General features: G+C 46.1%; 1 protein-coding gene across 2 annotated transcripts in view; it reads right to left on the bottom strand.

Annotated features, from left to right (window-relative positions):
• Window positions 1–13,580, bottom strand: part of COBL (cordon-bleu WH2 repeat protein) — a 279,617-nt gene that overhangs the window by 141,765 nt on the left and 124,272 nt on the right. For both annotated transcript variants that reach the window (XM_064575461.1, XM_064575462.1), the window contains exons 5-6: window positions 11,845–11,942; window positions 8,517–8,591 (exon numbers count right to left, since the gene is read on the bottom strand). In XM_064575461.1, the coding sequence (XP_064431531.1) occupies window positions 8,517–8,591; window positions 11,845–11,942 (173 nt within the window). The remainder of the gene's footprint in view (window positions 1–8,516; window positions 8,592–11,844; window positions 11,943–13,580) is intronic.

Raw genomic sequence — 13,580 nt, 5'->3', positions numbered from 1 at the left:
GCTTCACCACCATCTGCATTTAGGATTTGCTCGTATTTTTGCTCTAAAGCTAGAAAACCATCCAGACAAGGCAGAAATCCGCTCTGCTAAAAGAAAAAAATAAGTATCATAGACAAACCACTTAGGAAATATCGCTAACTATGTATTCTTAGAGTTCAACCAATATCCTCTGGCTAAATATGCAGGTGTGTATATGTTATATACATGCATATATAATACATAAAAATTTCTTTCAAGCCCACCATGGCAAATCTATTCTTTTCTTACTTTTTTATTTTTATTTTTTGTTTTCTCTTTTTTTATCTCCTTGGAATGTCCACGCAGTGGTTACTGTTCAAGCTGGTGAAATTATCTCAGTTTCCAAAGCACGATGCCAACATTTCTGAAATGCCCCCTCCTGAAAGCTGATCTGAGTATCTCCTCCAGGAGGAGATGCCAGCCCTTAGCGCTCACCAGATGATCATCGCGAGCACCTGGCCCATTCCCCATCCCTGAGCAGGCCTGCCTCCCCCCAGGTCCTCCTGATGGATGATGGACCACCTCGGAGGCTGGGTCCCCGCAGGGCCTGCCCCTCTCTGCACAGACCTTCCTCATGCTGCAGCCGTCCTTCTGCTCGCTGACTCCACCCCTCGCCAGCGCTTGGGGTCTTGGTTCTCAGTCACAGCAGTGTTACCTGGGAGGTCCTCAGAAATCCCAAATCGCAGGCCCCACCCAGTCCCTTGGACCAGAATTCTTGCAAGACCCACAATGCCCTTGCACTTGGAGTGTGAGCAGCCCCGAGCCAGGGGCTCACCTTGTGTGTCTTTCCTGAATGCAGGGCTTGGCCTGGCTCCTCTCTGTACCCCAAGTGTCCTGGGTCCCCTGTGTCTCCTAGGGCAGAGCCTCCATGAAAGTCTGCCCAATGAGGGGCTGGGGGCAGGGGGCTGAGGGAGAGGGAGCACTGTGTGATGAGTTAGTTCAGAGGAGGCCCTGGGTTCTCTTCTCCTCCCTTGTGCTTTCTCTCCCTTCTCCCTTCCTTCTGTCCTTCCTTGTCTGTTTTTTCTCAATGTCAACTCTTCTAATTCTGTCTCAAGATGCAGACTTCAGAAAACAAATCATTACGTACAGGGCTAAATAATATAAAAATCACCGCGCATTGTGTATGGACAAATACCCATTCACTACCTTTATTAAAACACAAAACCGGGGGGTGCCTGGGTGGTGCAGTCGGTTAAGCGGCTGCCTTTGGCTCGGGTCATGATCCCAGGGTCCTGGGATCGAGCCCCGCATCGGGCTCCCTGCTCAGTGGAGAGCCTGCTTCTCCCTCTCTCTCTGCCTGCCTCTCTGCCTACTTGTGCTTTCTCTCTCTGTGTCAAATAAATAAATAAAATCTTAAAAAAAAAAAAAAAAACAAAACACAAAACCTTCCAAGGGGCCGTAACCCTCGGGGGCAGAAGGAGGGAAGGGGTCATGTCAGAGTCATACAGGCAGCTTCCTCTGTGTTTGTTGTACTTCTTAAAAACTCACAAAATGGTAGGAAGCAGATTTGGCTCCCTGGGAACATTTGTTAACTGTGGGCAGATGACACATGACTGTTTCTTTTATTCTGTGACTCTCTATAAATTGGGACTCTGCTGAAAAATTTCCCAAAGGAGAGACCCTCGCATGCACTTTGTGTTGAAGGAAGGAATGGAGCCTGGGGAGGGGAGGGGAGGGGAGGGAAGCAGAGGCCACAGCCCTGCTCATTTGCGAGTCCTGGCCGGCAGGGACAGCTCCCCAGGAAGAAAAGGAAGGAATCCCGGTACACGGGAAAGGTTAAGATGGAAAAATCAAGAGAGTGGCACAACCTGGGAAGGGGAGCAGGGGCCACGGAGCAGGGAGAAATCCAGGGCTTGGGAAGCCTCCAGGCTCCAGGGTGAGAGAACCGTCCAGAGGGATCCGATTCATGCCACCAAGGAGCCCAGCCTGGAGGAGGTGAGTGATGGCAGAGAACGCTCCAGGGCATGGACCTCAAGAGGCAAATCTCTTTCAGCGTCAGGAGGGAGGAGATCCAGCAGATGGCAACCCCAAGGCATTTCCCACCCGGCCAGCAAGTCCCTGGACAAGCTGGAAAGGAAAGGCGTGGAGCTCAGAGGCCAAGGGATGCCCAGGAAGAAAGCTCATTTTAACAAAAGGTGGCATCTCCTTCTCTGTTACCAGGGACTTCAGGAGGCTGTCAAGGGCAGCACAGCGAACTTTGGACACAGGTCGACACATCCTGAGTAGATGTGGGAGGCTGGAGTGTGGCTAGAGGCCAGGGAGGAGGCTGCGGGTGCAGTGACAGGCCAAGCTGGGAGAATAGGCAGGACAAGGGTTCAAAGGTAACTCGAATGCACAGACCCGGGAGACCACAGCGTGGGCAAGCTCCAGCTTCGGTTCTTTCTCAAAAGGCCAGATGGACGCCCAGGAAAGCGTGTCTAGGACCCTGGAGGATACTCCCTGATGGGAAGAGGTAGGGAGAGTGTCTGGGAGGGGAACCCATGGAGGACTCTTGCACCAAATGAGGAGAGGCTACTCTGGGCAGTGCGGTGCCTTGTTGGGACCCACCTTCTGGAAGCCTCGCTCTGCCTGCTAAATGCACCAGCAGGAACCTAAGGGGTGAGGCCGCAAAGGAGGTCATGGATGCACAGCCAGCCACCGGGAGACCTGCACCGTGGTGACCCCCGGAGCAGAGAGTCCCACGTACTGGGAAGGTGGCAGACACGGTTTGAGGATGGCCCGCGGATGGCGTGGGATAACAGAGGGAACATGCCCAGGTTATGGTCTAATAAGACCCAGGAGGAGAGAGCTGCCATCTCCTGAGATGGGACGGACGCCGAGGGGCTGGGAGCTCGCTTCTCTCCACTGACCTGGTGTCACAAGCAACTTAAATGCCATTCACGGAACCAACGCACCTGCTGGCTACTTAGACTCTGGTCTTACACCTGCCTGTCAAAGAGCAGGGAGAAGGTCATGAAGGACATGCAGACAGTACGGAAAAAGAGATATTCATGTCTTATGGGAACACAAGGAAAATCAGTATTTTGAAAGGGACATTTTCTACCCCTCATCCCTACAAACATCACGTTTTCAGCCAAAAGGTTAAAAATCCATGTCTCTTCTTTTCATTCTGAGAACCAAGTATTGGCATTAGGCACTGTCAATCAACTTCAGTTATATATTATTCTCATTCTAAGAATCACATGCTCAGGGCGCCTGGGAGGTTCAGTTGGTTGAGCATCTGACTCTTGGTTTCGGCTCGGGTCGTGAGATCGAGTCCTGCATCGGCTTCCATGTGCAGCGTGGCGTCTGCTTAAGATTCTCTCTCACTCTCCCTCCGCCCCTCCCCTCCCCATGCGCACATGCTCCTGCACTCTCTCTCTCTCTCTCTCTCTCTACAATAAATAAAGAAAATCTTAAAAAGAAAGAAAGGCTCAAGAAGACACACGAAGTGACAGAAGACTGGGCTGGGCTGTAGGCATTCTATGGGATTCCTGCCTTCCACTTTTAAAACTTTCCATATGCCGTCTTTCTCTTAATTTTGGATACAAAACGCTTTAGAAAGGCACAAAGCCATCAAAACAGCTCTTTGAAACTGATTTATAACCAAAATGAGTTCTACATCACAAACATGTGGCTCAGCCCTCCGGACGTATTTTTCTGCTCTCAATACGTGGACTTTCCCAAAACGAGATCTGAGCTTTTCCGAGGCCTGGCTCTGCTTGTGGAAACACTGACCCCTTGTGGCAGCAGTGAGTCAACACACGCTCCCGGGAGAAGCTCCAAGTTCTTCGGGATCCACTGGAGACAGGATTCTTCACGGCTCGGGTACTCTGCTTTGGATGCAAGTACAGCATCTCTGATAAACATGGGACTCGGGGCAGCTTAAACTGTGGAGTTTCCTTTACAACTCAGTTTTGAATAACTTTTCCTAAAAGTGCTGTTTTACTGGTGGGCGTCCCTATAAACTTCTGGGCTCCTCACTGCAGGCCTCTGATGCGGCAGGCGTCCCCATCAGGGCCAGACTACTCTGTGGGGGACGCGCCCACCTGGTTCCCAAACACGGATTAGGGCTTTGGACATGGAAATCACTTCCACCCATGAGAAGCAAGCACTATGCTGGTAGAGGATTTCCATAACTGCCTTAACAGGGCAAAGGGTCAAAGGGCCCCAGATAATTTTAAGGTTTTTTGTTTTTCTGTTTGTTTGGTTTTGGTTTCTTAATTGAGACAGTGATTTTTGAAAATCAGTCACCAAAGGACTTTTTAACTTTATGGTAACGGATAGTGCAATGGTATCTGATATAACTCACGTTGATAAATTTTAGATTGGTCAAATTTGTAGAATCTGGCTTTTGTTTTTTTAACAAAGACAAGGGGCCCATAAAAGGTCAGTTACTATGGTTCATTTGCCGACTTGTCCAATGGCCCACAGTTAGTAACAGGACCAGGATGAGAACTTGGGTCACTTTCCTCCTCCATCAGAGCATTTTTCACTTTATGGGACCAATGTGGTATTTCTGGGTGTGTGGCATTTTTGTGCACGCAATTACAAATTAACTCAGGTACCTCATTCCATCAATGTGCATGATTTATCACTGCTGTTCATGTGATTTAGGGACAGGGCAGAGGATGGGGACAGAGGCCTAAGAGCAATGTCCCCTCACCATTAATCACATCCAGTGGTGACCGACCATGTCCCCTCCCTGCATCTCAGCGTCCAAAGGTGAGAGATGAGGGAATTGTGTGCTATGCATGGATACAGAAGGGAGAGTTTCCCAGAAAAATGCAAAATTCCATGAAAACAGCTTGACATTATTAGGGAGGTGATGATATTTACTGATTCAAGGGCCCTATGATTCAGAAAATGAAGATGATTCTTGGAACAGAGTAAACTTTGGTTTACATGAAATTAACTACCTTTTCAGGGAAGATCTAATGACTTATGGCTATCCCCATTAGGATACTTTCTTTTAGGGGCACCTGGTGGCTCAGTTGGTTGAGTGGCAGGTTCTTGATTTCCGCTCAGGTCATGATCTCAGGGTCGTGGGATCAAACCCTGGTTTGGGCTCTGCACTGAGTGGGGAGTCTGCTTGAGACTCTCTCTCCCTCTCCCTCTGCCCCTCCTCCTGCTCACACACACACTCTCTCTCTTTCTCAAAGAAAGAAATCTTTTTTTAAAAAAGGATATTTTCTTTTAATGCACATCTATTCTCTTCAGACTCTTATGATGAACCACTCATATTTTCTCAAGGGAAAATAAGCAATAGTTTCTGCAAACTTTTTAATAAACTCTGAACGAGTTTACTCCCATTTCAGAATGCTTCCCAGAGTGTTAGGTGAGCTCTCTGATTGCTGACCGTGCAGGGTGGGTGGTGCTGTACCCACTACACAGACGGGGAAAGTGGAGACAGAGAGGTGCCCTTTGCTGTGTGAGATTGAAAGCCTCGCTCTCACACCCTAAGGGCAGGGCACTCAGCTACAAGTCACTGGCTTGGGGGGAAATTTATAAAAACAAGAGCGGAGTGCTCATAAGGGAAGTTCCATCACCAACACACCATGCTTGATAGACGCGAGCGTAATATCAAACATAAGACATAATGGACATAAAGAAATACGAATATGAGGGGCGCCTGGGTGGCTCAGTCGTGAGCCTTTGGCTCAGCTCGTGATCCCAGGGTCCTGGGATCCAGCCCCACATCGGGCTCCCTGCTCGGCGTGGAGTCTGCTTCTCCCTCTGCCTCTACCCCCCAATCATGTGCGTGCTTTCTCTCTCTCTCAAATAAATAAATAAAATTTTTTTAAAAAAGAAATTGAGCATGAACATAAAATACTTAAGCAAACATAAGCACCTGTCCAGATTTGGTCAACCACTCAGCCTCTGGAAGCTGGCGGTTTCTGCGTCTTCATAAGGAGGATGAAAGATCACAGAACTCAGCATGGCCCGTCATGGGCCGGCACGCGGTGGTCACCATCACTATCTGCCGCCATTATTTTATTAAGTGCTGTCCTGCCCTTTGGCTTCAAGCCCAGTAAAGTCTGCTTTGGAGGCCAAGAATGAATCTGCCACATTGCAGCTTCACTTATTAACTCTGGTTTTCAGGAAAAGTCACCCTTCATTTAAAAAAAAAATAAATAAATATCCTGGAAAACTCTCCATTTAACGCTCTTCAGCTTTGCATTGCACAAACGGACAGACCACGGAATGAGTGACAAGTGGTAGTTCACTGGAGGCTTAATTTCTAGTTCTCATTATGAGCGAGTTTGAGCACTTTTCCATTTATTTATGCACCACTTCCTTTTTTGTGTGTGTGTGAAATTTCTATCTATCTTGGTCAGACGTCATCATTCTTTTTTTTTTTTTAATTGAAGCAGAGTAGACAAATCTGTATTCAACGGTCACCACGATGAGTACTGTGTCACATTATATAGAGTGTTATTACAATATCATCGGCTGCATTTCCTATGCTGCACTCTTCCTCCCTATGACTGGAAGCTTGTACGTCTCAATCCCCCTTCACCCCTTCCCCCATCCCCCCACCCCGTCCCCTCTGACAACCACCAGTTTGCTCCCTGTATCTGAGTCTGTTTCTGTTGGTCTTTTGTTTGCTTTGTTTTTTAGATTCCATATAGAATTGAACAGACAGAAAACATGTGCTATATATACACAATGGAATATTACTCAGCCATCAAAAAGAATGAAATCCTGCCATTTGCAATGATGTGGATGGAGCTAGAGGGAATCACACTAAATGCAGTAAGTCAGACAGAGAAAGACAAACACCCTGTGATCTCACGTACATAAGGTTGTCATTGCTTTTCTATTTCAACAACCCCCCCACATCTGTCATTTGGATTTTTACTTTGCTGATAATATTCTCTCTCCCTCTCTCATTTGTCATTCAAAAAAAATTTTTTTCCCCTGAAGTCAAATTCACCAGGGTTTTCAGAAAATATTCCCTCCTCTCAATTTACAGATGAATTCACTCCTGTTTTGTGCTAATTCTTACATGGTTTCAATTTTACATTTACATTTCTATATATTTTTTATCCTAGTGTTTACAGTGAAAATGCATACGATTTTATCTCTTGCTGTTGGGCTCTTCAATGATCAATGCGTTTATTTCCCTCCACCGATTTGATGTGTTGCCTATATTGTATTTCAATTTCTGTCTTCAGTTGCCTCTGGGGTTTCTATTTGGTTCCATTGAGCTCTTTGTGGTCAGTATAACACAGTCTGAATTACAGAGGTGTTAGAAGTTATTTCAAAACTACCCAGGCTTATCCATTACCCTTGTCTTTCAGAGTTTTCCTGGCTAGTTATTGCTTGCTTGTTTTTCCAAGTAAACTTTATAACTAATTTATTTAGCTCCACCACAAAACCCAATCAACATAATAATGTTGAATCTTCACATCTAAGAACATGGTGTGTCCTCCATGTGTACAATTCTATTTTTGTGTGTCTTTGTGGTATTCTATTATTTTCCTTATAAATGCTTTGGATATTTCCTATGGAGTTTTTGCCTAGGCTCTATCTATTTATCTATGTCATGAATATATTTCCTTATGTTGCACTGAGAAAAAAAATCACACAAATGAGCAACGCCCACTACAAAATTTATGCTTCCATTCTTTGCTGTAGAAAAATTTAAAATACCTAGCACATTTGCAGTAAGAAAGAGTGTGAGCAGCCAAGCCCTCTAGTGTAAGTAAATAGATTTCCCACTAGAACACAAACGTAGCTTACAGAGTACATGAAGTATTAGAAGACATTTTCCAATAAGTTGTGGCCAAAATCGAGACTATGATTGCAGATTAATGCGTCAATGGACATTTCAAACTATTCTTAGTTGATTTAAGTCTGTTTTATAGCAAAGCAAATGACATTGTTGATGTGGTCATGGCAGGTAAAGACTTGCTTAAGATTATACAACTAAAGGGGCACCTGGGTGGCTCAGTCGGTTAAGCATCAGACTCTTGATTTTGGCTCATGTCATGATCTCAGGGTCATGAGATCGAGCCCCACGCTGGGCTCTGCACTGGGTGTGGAGATTGCTTAAGATTCTCTCTCCCTCTCCCTCTGGCCCTCCCCTACTGCTCACAGACCCTCTCTCTCTCTCTCTCTTAAAAAAATAAAAATAAAATAAAATCCTTTTGAAGTGTAGTCTCACAGTTTAGGAACTGGTAGATTTCAGGATGGGAAAGAAGGCCATGTGGCCCCCAAGCTGCTCCTGAATGTATGGAAGCGATTCCAGAGGGTGTATATTCAGTTAATCTAATTCTTGAATCCTCCTGATCATGTTGACAGTACAGAGAAGTAGGAACTAAAAGACCCCACAGCTTCTAATTGTAGCATGGGCAGGTAAACGGGAAGCCATACACAGCTTCGTGCATCTGTTAGACTGAACATACAAAAACCAAACGACTAAACTAATCTACAGTCCTATTTTCTAGAAGGTCCTATGAAGCAGTGAGAAGCCCGCCTGGTTAGCAAGAAGCACCTGTGGGATTGGTACTCACATTCGAGCCCTTTTCCAAAGCAGACTGTGAGGTGTCCTCATCGCTGTCCAACCCGGACCGCCCAATCTGCTCGGCCTGGAACACAGACACACCGCACGTTATCTCCAGGTCAAAGTAAGACCAAAAAGTCATCCTCCACGATTATTACAGCACAAAACCAGCATGGTCTTCAAGGCAGGCTCTGCACTGGGTGGTTGTAATCCACGGCTACGCCCCTCAGCGCAGGAACCCCAAAGCCCCGAACCAAAGTGCTCACTGATCTGAAAACCAGTTTTGAAATCTGTAACTCAAGGGAGGGGTTTTCTTTTTGCTTTTTCCCAAAAGCATATCTTCAGCTTAGAAGATATATAATAGGAAAACAGTAGTTTCATGAGTCTGAGCTGATGGAATTTGCTCAGAAAGCCAATTCATTGACTAGTTTTGGGGGGATTTCTGAGTTTTAAATTTGGTTGGTTTACCACTGTGTTGCTCATTGAGTATATACAGAAATAAATCACCAAACATCTCACTGTCTGTCCATAAAAGATAACAGTAATGACATCTTACTTCATTCTTCAAGAGGACATTTTGCATGACGGCGTGCTGGCCGCCAGCTACAGATAGAATCACTGGGCACAACCGGGCTGCCAACCTGACCCCCCAACATGAGAATCTTTGGGCAGATGACCCCAGGATCCCATTATTAGCCTAGGTCTTAGGGTGATTCTTAGGTACTTTTTCAGAACCTCTGGGTTAGGGGAATAAATAATGTCAAAATTGTACAAAATTATCATGTTTTAAAAACAGTAAAATAACAAAGTTTTAGAACAAGGAAAGATGCACGCCCTCATCTACTTCATCCAAAATGATATCCCTGAAATATATCCTCTGTTGAGATCTTATACACACACACACACACACATATACATTTTTGGCTTTAAGGAGATATTGTAAAAACCTCCTTTAGCTTTAATCGCCTTGATATTTCTCCATCCTTAGCGTTCTGTCCTCTTGAGACATTTGTGGACTATCTGGCATATGATTTTAGAAACCATGTAAATAATGATTTCCTCCAAACCCTCTTAGTATTAGTGCAGGAAAGTGGAGTCCTGGATGTGTCAAGCATTACAGCATGAATGGGCGAGGAAGAGCCAGGGCTCCGGAAAGACAGGCTGGTTTGAACTTGGACAGCCACTGGCCCGAGGGTCAGCTCAGGGGGACGCAGCCTTCTTTCCTGCACCTGTGAAATAAGGTGGGTAGTACCTCTCACCAGGCTTCTGGAAGATGAAATGAAGTTGCATTTAGCACAGTGTCTCAAACCGTGAAGCGAAGAAAACAAGGAATGAAGAAGTTGATGCCAAAAACAACAAATAATCCAGTAAGGATACGACAACATAAAAGAAGTCTAGAGTAACATAAAGTAAGTGAGAGGAAGAGAGGAGGTACATTAGAAAGGAAAAATAATCCCAGCCGGCCAAGAGGGAGCCAAGATGGCAAGACAGGAGTCCCTGAAGCCTGTGGCATTTTTCCAGGGTCCTCCTGGGGTGGTGTCCCTGACGAACCCTCAGAAACTGGGCAGTCTCTAATCTCCCACACCTTAGGCAATCTTATTTTACTTAAAACAAAAGCATTTCTCGATTTTTTTTTTTTTTTACTGGCTTTGCCTGCAGTTTCATCTCTCAAAGAAGAAGACACAAGAGGACTCTTGAGATCTCAGTGTGAGGAAATGGTAGGTTTTACTCTGAATTGGTGCCTTCAGGATGAAGGAGGATTGCAGGGAGTGCAGTCCTGGCAAACTTAACCTCCCAAATTTCAGGAACCAAGAAACTCAACGGTGATAGAGCAAAGGGAAATTCAGATGCAAAAGTCAGAATCTGTAATTTCAAGTAAACCTGACCAGAGAGAAGGGAAAGGAGGGGAGGGGTATGGGGAGGGGAAGAAGGGAGAAAAAGGGGAATGGGAGTGGTAGGGGAGAGGAGAGAAAGGAGGAGGGGGGAGGGGAGAGAGGAGGAGCTGGGAGGGAATGCAAGATGGGGAGAAGGAAAGTGCAAAGGATCTAAAGAGAAACGCGTAGAGCACAGATTTTCAAAGGGCATGTGGAAACATAATAACCAGTAACAAAAAAAGAGATTCACAAAATCAAAATCAAAGCATCAGGACATGGGAAGAGAAATGAGCTGCGCTGTGTGTGGGGAACTGCCAAGGGCAACAGACACCTGGGGTAGTTCAGGCTCCTGAGCCACATGGTGATCTTAGCCTTCACTCCTGGGGCTCACCGTCCTCCCTCCTCTGAACCACGAACTGCCACTGGCCCCGGGGGCAAGCACCAGCGTTGCGGTCTGACCGACCCAGATCTAAGCCCGGACCCTGAGCACGGTGTTTCTTTGCATTCACGGTCCTCATCCGCAGAGGGGTGAATCCTCCCACCTCAGCCTCTGGAAGGTGGGGAAATGAGATGCGCAGCCCGGTGTGCAGGGGGACCTTCCAGCCAACACCAGGCTGCCCTCCCACCCTGCTTTCACCTGTATACAGGTGGACACTTCCAAGCCGACCTGACGGTATCAGAGCCTAGCACTGGCTGGAACGGTTTTGTCTTTTTCAGTCCCACTTATGAGTAAGGAGAACCTACCAGATACTAGCAAAATACACCATTTAGACAAATATAATAGGGACAACGAGCAGTTTCATTTCTTGGTAGTGAGAGGGCATTTATGGTTTTGGGAATTTCAGAAGTGACTGTAAAAATCTTCAGTCTTATTCTGTGTACTATGGCCTCACTCTACAACAAGGCATCCAAAATATGACTTCAAGATTCAGTAAAGAGCAACAAGATGAATATAATTAACTTATCACGCAGTATATTCCAAACCATACTGGGAAGACCAAAGGCCATCTAAAATTTACTAGCAAAGGACCCGTTCAACAACGGACACCCAGCTCCACAAAGAGGCCCAAGAGCAGCTCTGCGAGGCTTCCTACGTTAAACAGGTACTAAATGCATTTCATTTGTAGGAATAGGGATTGTTCTCTATAAATATGCGCTCACTCATTCATTCATCAATCCAGAGGGTGTTTCCTGAGCCGCAGCTTCATACCGGGTACTGCACATGCGCCGGCAGAGCCGCGCTCATGGCTTCGTGCCGTGCTGGTAAATACACTACCCCCCAGCTTTAGGAATCAAGTGTGGAAATATGCCAGCCACTTTGGTGCGTATGGATAAGCTCCCTTTCAGCCGAAGGAATGAACACTCCTAAAAATATTTAGAAAGATTCCAAGATAGGGTGAGTACAAGCATCCCAAGCAACTATTTTTCCATAATGCAGAATCCAACGTGTATTTAATCCATTACCTTACTACTGCTTCTTTTATTAACTTTGAAAAATCCCAGAAATTTTTTCTTCTCTTTATCTGTCTCATCATTGGCAAGCGATGATTTTCTAAAGGTTTCTGGGGGAGGAAAAAAAAAAAAAAGGCCTGTTATTATCAGCATATGAAACGAGATTTAACGGCACTCTTTAAAAATCTCAACAAACGAATCCTCCACTCTTAAACTTCCAGTTTTTACAAGACAGTGAAACCACCAACTATGTCTTTCAAAGCGTTTCAAGCCACCTCAAAACCTCCAGTCCCATTTATGAAATCACTGAGGTTCTTATGATCTTCAGTGATTTCGGTGGCATTTTTCTCTGAGTGGGACTGAACCCTGTATGTGAATGAGAAAAACAAATAAATCAAAAAGTTCTTGGGCAGGACCATCCACTAGAAAAATTGAGCCACACATGCAATTTTACATTCTCTAGCAGGTGCAACTTTAGTAATGCGTTCTGTGTAATCCAACATATCTAAAATGTTACCATTCCTTCACACAGTCACTGGAAAAATGATGAATGAGAAGTTTTGTTTTTTTTTTTAAGATTTTATTTATTTATTTGAGACAGAGAGAATGAGAGAGACAGAGAGCACATGAGAGGGGGGAGGGTCAGAGGGAGAAGCAGACTCCCCGCCGAGCAGGGAGCCCGATGCGGGACTCGATCCCGGGACTCCAGGATCATGACCTAAGCTGAAGGCAGTTGCTTAGCCAACTGAGCCACCCAGGCGCCCTGATGAATGAGAAGTTTTAAGTTCATTTTGGTACCGAGTCTTCAGAACGCAGTGTGCAGGTCACACAGGACGACTTGGTTTGGACTGGCCACACTCCTGGTGCCCACGAGCCACACGTGGCTCACGACCCCCGGGCCGACAGCACAGCCCTAAGGGCCGGGACATCTGTGTGAAATGTCTGCTTTAAGAATTGCGAGTGAGGCGAAAACAATAAACAAGATAAATCGACAACTTTCTGGCTTGAAGAGCCTCACTCATGTCCAGACTATGGGATAGCAGCGATCGTTTACCCAGGTGGTATCGAAATAATCCCATGAATCACAAGACTTGCATCCAATCACAAGAATCTAGGATTCACGTTTCCAGATTTGCATTCCTCGACCTCAACCAGAATGTTTTCCTTCTTGATTACATTGTCTAGGGGGCCCATTTTTCTTTTTTCTATTGTTTTGTTATTTTTGAGCTCCAAGTCTTCGCTCTTCTTTCTTGGTGTTTTCCTCATCAGAAATTTAGAGCTGGAACGAGCCCCGTCGTGTTCCAGATGGGGAACTGCCAAGGGCAACAGACACCTGGGGTAGTTCAGGCTCCTGAGCCACATGGTGATCTTAGCCTTCACTCCTGGGGCTCACCGTCCTCCCTCCTCTGAACCATGAACTGCCACTGGCCCCGGGGGCAAGCACCAGCGTTGCGGTCTGACCGACCCGGATCTAAGCCCGGACCCTGAGCACGGTGTTTCTTTGCATTCATGGTCCTCATCCACAGAGGGGTGAATCCTCCCACCTCAGCCTCCGGAAGGTGGGGAAATGAGATGTGATTGGATGCGATTCTTGTGATTAATGGGATTATTTCGATACCACCTGGGTAAACTCAGGTAACCGCCTGGGGCACATGGTGCCCCACCATCTCTGATTGCCATAATTCACTGGCTTGCTGACACTCCAGAGGCCACTCCAGGCTTTTTTCATGAACGGTTCTTCTCTTCCA

This window comes from Mirounga angustirostris, unplaced genomic scaffold (genome assembly GCF_029215605.1).
Source record: "Mirounga angustirostris isolate CCGP_5_RB_7025 unplaced genomic scaffold, mMirAng1.0.hap1 SCAF_12, whole genome shotgun sequence".
In the NCBI taxonomy this organism is placed as follows: domain Eukaryota; kingdom Metazoa; phylum Chordata; class Mammalia; order Carnivora; family Phocidae; genus Mirounga; species Mirounga angustirostris.
The sequence above is the reverse complement of the archived record's forward strand: the minus strand, read 5'-3'. Positions and strand labels throughout refer to the sequence as shown.